General features: G+C 41.5%; 1 protein-coding gene across 3 annotated transcripts in view; it reads right to left on the bottom strand.

The window, feature by feature from the left end:
- Positions 1-2,644: 2,644 nt before the first annotated feature.
- Positions 2,645-7,259, bottom strand: part of LOC101346920 (phospholipid scramblase 1) — a 53,179-nt gene continuing 48,564 nt past the window's right edge. For 2 of the 3 annotated variants that reach the window (XR_002824557.1, XR_002824556.1), the window contains 2 exons: positions 6,442-6,572; positions 2,645-3,361 (listed from right to left, as the gene is read on the bottom strand). Coding sequence is in view for 1 of the 3 variants with exons in the window: in XM_023733920.1 (XP_023589688.1) it covers positions 6,516-6,572 (57 nt within the window). In the remaining 2 variants the exon portion in view is untranslated. Of the gene's footprint in view, positions 3,362-3,778; positions 6,573-7,259 lie in introns of those variants that run through there. The other variant, XM_023733920.1, reaches the window with a different exon arrangement.

Raw genomic sequence — 7,259 nt, 5'->3', positions numbered from 1 at the left:
AAGGAAAGTCAAGGCAGCCATGCTTAGATGGTATCCCTCCCCACTCTGCGGTGAGAGAAGTCGCCCAGCTCTGCATCTTGTATGAAGACATTCTCTCCTGAGGGGAGAATCAGTCTTCATCTTTGTCTTCTGAGCAAATTTTAGTGTGATGGTTAATTTTATTCGTCAACTTGGCTAGGCCACGGTGCACAGTTGTTTGATAAAACACTACTAGTCTCGTTGCTGTTATAAAGGAATTACATGTTGATTAAATCATTTGGTCTAAAGTAAAGCAGATTACCTTCCATAATGTGGGTGGGCCTCAGTCAATAAATTGAAGGCCTCAAGAGCAAAAACGGAATTTCCCTAGGGTATGTTCCGCCTCCAGACTATGAATAGACATTTTGCCAGAACTCTCTTACTCTTCACTCTTCTCATTGCTTGACTTACGGATTTTGGGACACAGTCCTTCAGGAGTCTTCAGTCCTTCAGGAGTCTTCAGCCTATCACTTGACCTATGGATTTTGGACTTGTGAGTCCCTACATTAAAACAAAATGAAACAAAATCTCATTGCCGTCAAGTTGATTCTGACTCATGGAGAGCCAATTCCTTCAAGTAAATCAATCTCTCTCTCTGTTTCTCTCTCTAGAGAACCCTGGTTTTGTTTCTCTAAAGAATCCTCAGACATTTCGGTGCCAGGACTGGGGTACTTTAAAATTTTCTCCAGTTGTCAATTCTTTTGTAAACGCTTTACAATACTGGAAGGCAGAGTAGAAGTGGATGTCACAGGCTAGGCAGAGCTGGTAGTTCTTTCCTTCGACACAGACCGGAGCGACTCTGTGAATGGCGGCACATAACACCATGCAGGGCCTGCCAGGCAGGCATGTAGCTGACGCAGTGGCCACATCATAAAGAGTAGAACCACATGAGCCCCATGGCTGTGGCCCTGCGCATGCTGCCACTTTCCAGCTCCCGCATGGAGCCCTGGCCAGCACAGCCTAGCCAGGCTGCCGCCCCCTGCTGTCAGCAGCATGAGCAATGGTCCAAGGCTGAGTGGGGGCAGAGCTCCGGCCAAGGTCCCCGCTTGGCTCCTGGGTTGCACACTGCTTCCTTTGCTGCTGTTATGTTGGAAGTGCCGCTGCTTCAGGATGAGGGGGAACAGGGTGAGACCAGTGAATTCCATAAGCGTGGGCCCACTGCCACACTTCATTTGCTGTGAAGTGAGTTCCTTGATCAGAGGCAATGCTTTGTAGAGAACCATGAGGGTGGATAAGGCATTCCGTAAATCCACAGGTGGTGGTTTGGGCAGAAGCATTGAGCACAGGGAAGGCAAATCCATATCCAGAGTATGTGTCTATCCCAATAAAAACAAAATGCTGTCCTTTCCATGATGGAAGCCGTTCGATGTCATCAACCTGCCACCAGGCTGCTGGCTGACCACTCCGGGGAATGGTGCCATAACAGGACTCAGTGATGCTCTCTGCTGCTGCCAGATGTGAGTGGAAGTGCGTGTTGCCGAGCCCATGCGTAACACCATCCAAAGCCACAACGCAGAAATTCAGTTTAGTAAAGCATTTTCTATATTGGCTTCAGCCACTTCCTTCGGTTTTGAAAATGATGATCAACACACAGCTGTTTTCATACTCTGGTTTTACCGCAGGAACCTGTTCAAGCCAATTGAACTTGACAGGCACTAGATCACTTAATCCTCACAGTGACCTTAGAAATAGGTACTATTATCATGCCAGCATGACAGTTAAGAAAATTAAGATACAAGGAGGAACAACAGAGCTGGGAAAAACAGGGCCAAGCGCAGAAACGTGGTCCTAGGCAAGTCCAGTAAGCGGTGAGTGGGTAGGGGGTGGAAGCAGAGAGAACCCCTGCACACCCTGCAGATACTCGGCAGCGCCAATAGTAGTATTTGTGCCGGGGATGCATTTTAAATCATCATCTGTCCCTTAAATGATGGCAGGAATTCTCTATTGAGTCCCTTCTAGTTACCCTAAAATTACAGTAGTTCTTTCTGAGCCCAAACTTCATTTCAGCCTTACAATCTGGCTGCAAAGGGTAGCTAATTGGATGTTGGGGGTACAGACAGTAATTTTCAGGCGCTCTAACTGCCCGCCCTTGGCACTTCTTTTCCCACCCAGCCTCTTCGCTATTTCACTTTGTTCAGAAAGGTACTCAGCCCAGTTCTCAAGCACCAGCAACTGGAAGGTACTTGCACCTTTGAGCCTTTCTCCTCTTGCCTCTCCATCCACCCCATTGCCTACCCAGACCTTCCTTCCCTGGGCTGAAAAGACAAGCCCATCCCCTAATATCCGCAGCCCCTCCTAGGGGCAAGTCCAACACTTACCCCTTAGACAGGGGCACCCACTGACTTTCTATTCACCGTCCCAACTCACCCTACCATGACCCGAGGTGCCACACCCTAGGTGAGCTTCTAATGTTCTCCCTCCAGGGCGTCAGGCCCTTCCTGAGCTTGAAGAGAAACATCTCATCTGTGGCCTCCCCTCTCAGGCCAAGGATGCTTAGTTTTCTGGGGGGTAGAGGGGTGCAGGAGTCACCTCACTGGCTGTCAGAGGAGGACAGCAGAGGCAAATACTCTACAAAGTTTTCCCCCAACTAAGCCATGTAGGGAAAGGCCCCAGGAGGTACACATTCACTTTGCTTTTCTGAACTTTTCCACTGTTTCTGGCCAGAATTCCTAGGTTTGCCTACTTGACTGAAAGGTATCAACTCCTCTGACATAAACACCCCAACGCAGCTCTCGGCTTTCTAGGCCGTCCTGGTCTCTCAGAAAATGCTTGCTGCGTAATGACATGATTTAAAAATGAACTGGCAAATCCCACAGACTCTTGACTTCAGGACTACATTGAATTATGTGATGTTCACTCTGATTACTTGATTATAGTCCTGGCAGCTAGGCTTTGACTCTAACAGTTACTCTTCCCCCATTTAGTAGAAACGATGTCATGGAGAAGTAAATTGAAACTATTTGTATCTTACTCCTCCTCAAGCTTTCAATTTATTGATTTATGGATGATACCTGCATGGACTCATGATATCCTATTTTATTCATTGGTTTCTAACGTCTTATCATCATACTTACTGTGATGCTCAAATCGTTCTTCATTTTTCTGGTGGAAGCCCTTTCAAGCTGGTTCCTTCATCCTTTTGATATGTCACCATCATACTTTTAGTGCCTTCTTGCTTTTCCACAAGTTGTTCGAGGATCATCTTGTACTTCCCCTGCCTCATCCCTGGGATCAACTATTTCTCCAAAGAGCTCAGTTCCTTTGAGTGGAGAATGGTATTCAGAAGCCAAGATCTGGAAACTGGTGCGTAGAAAGATGCCCTGGGATGTGATTTTCCTTTGCTCTATTTACGGTTTAAAAAAAAAAAAAAGATGGGCAAAGTGTGCCCCTGTTCTGAATGAGTCTATGGTATCACATCTCTGTAAGTCCCATCATCCTGTGGGGAAGAATCCCTGAAGTGGTAAAGTCTCTACTCAAAGGCAAAAACAAAACCCAAACACAAAACCCATTGCTGGCAAGTCAATTCTGACACACTGCAACCCTACGGGACAGAGGAGAGCTGCCCCATAGAGCTTCCGAGGGTGTACATCTTTATGAAAGCAGCTTGCCACATCTTTCTCCCGCAGAGCAGCTGGTGGGTTCAAACTGCCAACCTTTCAGTTAGCAGTGGAGCGCTTAACCACTGTACCACCAGGGCTCCTCTCCATAAAGATTACAGCCTAGGAAACCCTGTGGGGCAGTTCTATCCTGTCCTATAGGATCGCTATGAGTTGGCATCAAAGACGGGCATGGCAAAATACCATAAATACCTTAATAGGATTTACATTTGTGTTTCACATCCTTTGGTTCTTTTTATATGCCTGCTATTAAAAAGTGCAGAATTTGATTATACTCTGTTGATGCGATAGGAAAATATGAAGCAGACTGTGGGTATATCACGTAAGTTAGGCCACAGAAACCCTTCTGCTATAGCCTAACAATGTCTGCCACATTGAAGGCATGCAGGAATTGTTTTATTAATAACCACAGGTTATTTGCATTACTTTTTTCTGGTATGTAGTACACTGATTCTTCTAGAAGCTACACACTAGCTTGATGGCAAATAAATTTTATTTTTCTTTGCCCTCCATCTGGTTTCTGCTTCTGAAAATCATACTGTGCATAAATTCTATCTGTTGCTCAGGTCTCAACTTTTCTCTCTATATTTTGTGTTTATCTGATTTCTGGAAATATTTCTAAAATCTGTCTTACTTGTGTTAGCTTTCTACTTTATGCAATCTACTATTACTCCCATCATACTTTAAAATGTGGTCATCATACTCTTCAACCCTACTCGTGTATTTTTACGCAAATAATTCGAACTTTCTATGTTTGTTTGCCAACCACACGCTCTCCCCTCCACCCCTGCAAGGTATTTTTGTAAAAGTATCATGCTAATTTTTTATAGCAACAAAACTGGCATAGTGGCACTTATGAAAATACCTCATGGGGGCGTGGGTGTGTTTGCCAAAGAAACGTAGAAGATGCATGTTATTTGCATAAAAATATGGTAAATTATGCCACATCGGGATGTTCCTTCTCCTTCACTGCCTGTTCCAGAAATAAACATGCAACCTTCCCTCAAATCTCATTAGATTTCAAATTAAGACACTTGTTGTAATCCCTGGAATTGTTCCCATTTAAACTGGCAATTTTTTATATGTTTGATGATTTTTCTTTATAAACATTTAATGAGAAGGTATCTGTCTAGTATGTGAACTTAAAGAGTTCTGCAGATTTTCTGTGGGCTTCTGCTCAAACTTCCTTGCACAGGTGGAGGAGGAAGGAATTATCTAGATCAGCCGTACTTTTAGTTTGTTTAACCATAGATCCAGAATCCTACGAGAAGGAAAGAGGTAGGACATGAAAGTAAAACATATCTGTCCCCAAAACAATATCAATACCTCTCAGCCTCATTTCTGGGTTGGTTGTGGCACCCGATGGCTAGCATGGAAAGTTCTCCCTTCTCTAATTGGCACAACTAACGTCACTAGTATTCAGGTATCAAGTAATTTTATTTGGCACGTTCTCTGTAACAAGTATGAACTGGGGGTGAGCACATGGTTACATCCCATCATAGGGATCTGGCACCCAGTAAATTATTTAGACTACTGAAAGGTTGTCTAGGCTTCTCTTTTCTTGCAACTCCCCAGCATCTGCCATCACATCTGCCATTAGGAGTTAGTGGTGGTGGTGTTCTGCTGTGGCTAATACCATTAGGAATAGTGGCTGTCGATGGAGTTGAAGATGAAAGGGAGTCGCTCTCCACCCACCCCCTCTTCCTAAGCACACTTTTCTTTGCATGAGGTGAATTGTGAGTTGGTCATCCCCTCTCTCAATCTTACATACAAAATGTAAAAATTCCTTTAAGTGTCTGATAGGTAGACAGCCTAGTTTCCAGCACTGATACGAATTTTACTAAACAGTATCTATGCTACTGCTCTTTTTAACGGAGATTTGAAAGGGAAGGGGAGCTAAATGTGCAGGATTCAGAACACCACCTGAACTGATTGGCCACAGTTTAAAAACAAAAATCAAATATGCAAGGAAATATTCAACACTTTTTTTATTTCAGTCATGTGGTTACTGAAGTTGATATTCTGTGAAGGCATATATATGTTCTAGGTAATCAATACCTGGGTAATCTTGTAAATACCATATTCTAGGAATGATGGAATACAGGCTGTAACCATTCCACGTGTAAATAATTACTTCAAAAACACAATACCCCAGTTTTCCAGCAAGTGAGTCTTTTAAAGGTGCACTTCTTTGGGGAAGAATCATGCCTTTCTTTGTTCAAAGAGAACTTATTGTCTGGTCAGTATGAAAAGCTTATAGTAGTGAATTAATTTATAGGAGAAGTTGAATATATTGCGATTTACTGAAGATTGAAAAGCACACATTTTACTTTTCCTGACTAATATGCATTTTGAATATTACCCAAATATAATGGTAAAGGAAACTTCGGAAATTGTTAATTTTTAACTTTCATTTTTAACTTTCTTGAAAATACAGTGTTTTCAAAATAATATTAGTTGTTACATATGAGCTACATTGTAACTTGATTTAATAAAAAAGTGTACTTTATATTAAAATTATTTTAATGATAAAGTTTTAATTAAACTGTGCTATAAAAAATGGAAAATAAATCAGACTAATTCAAAGCAGTTTTTTGTAAGTGTCATATCTAAATTAAAAATACATATGCCTTTTCTCAAAAATACACAATGAACATTCAAAGAAAATGTATAAAGACATTTATAAGCCAGTAATATAGAAAATAAACTCTATAATTTGAAAAGAAATCATATAACTGAAGTCACAGGCATTACTGTGTAATTCACACATTATAAATCATTTTAATAAGGAAAGAAAAAAAACCACCTTGAGTTTTCCATTTGGATATTCCCAACCAATATGCGGACTTCAAATTTTTCAAGAAAACTCTCATTAATACACTACCACACCCCTGGTTTCTGTTCCCTGTCTCCGCCGCTTTCAAAAAACATGAAGTCCTAGATAAAAACAAAAATACAGAAAAGAGTTTTCAGCAACAAAACAGAGATCAAGTCTCAGATGCAAATATACTAACAGGATTCAATGAAACAGTAACACACTTGTGAAACAAGAAAACTTACATGTAATAATTAAATCTGGGAAAAACTGAGAGTTATATAAGCTCTGTCTTCAGATTTCCATTTTATTAGGAGTTAAATTCTATAATCGATACCTACATGAATTCTCTGATAATTTCCCTAAATTTCACTTTTTCTTGTATCCCTTGGAATCTTCCTCTTTCAATTTCTCTTCTTCAAATCTGTCGTAATATTTCTCTAGTAATATAAACATTCTTGTGACCAAAGTTCCATGTACAACTTTTAGGTTTTTTTTTTTCCCCAGAAGAGTAACAGCCATCTGAGAGTTAGAAGGCATCTTAGAATTTTTTAATCTGCTCTTCATCATTTCTCTTCCCAGACTGTTTCACTCCATCAGTATCTAACCAGATTTTACCCTCTATGACTTCAGACCAAATCCTATGGATTTTCTTTCACATCTATTAATCTCCTTCATCTCTTCACAAAGAAATAATTTAACCCGAGACTTCCGGCAAGATGGCGCTCTAGGCAGAAACACCACGCCGTCCCTCCACAACAAAGATCCGAAAAACTAAGCCAAACAGAGAATCAACAATCCTGAAACCC

This window comes from Trichechus manatus, unplaced genomic scaffold (genome assembly GCF_000243295.1).
Source record: "Trichechus manatus latirostris isolate Lorelei unplaced genomic scaffold, TriManLat1.0 scaffold00062, whole genome shotgun sequence".
NCBI classification, from domain to species: Eukaryota; Metazoa; Chordata; class Mammalia; order Sirenia; family Trichechidae; genus Trichechus; species Trichechus manatus.
The sequence above is the reverse complement of the archived record's forward strand: the minus strand, read 5'-3'. Positions and strand labels throughout refer to the sequence as shown.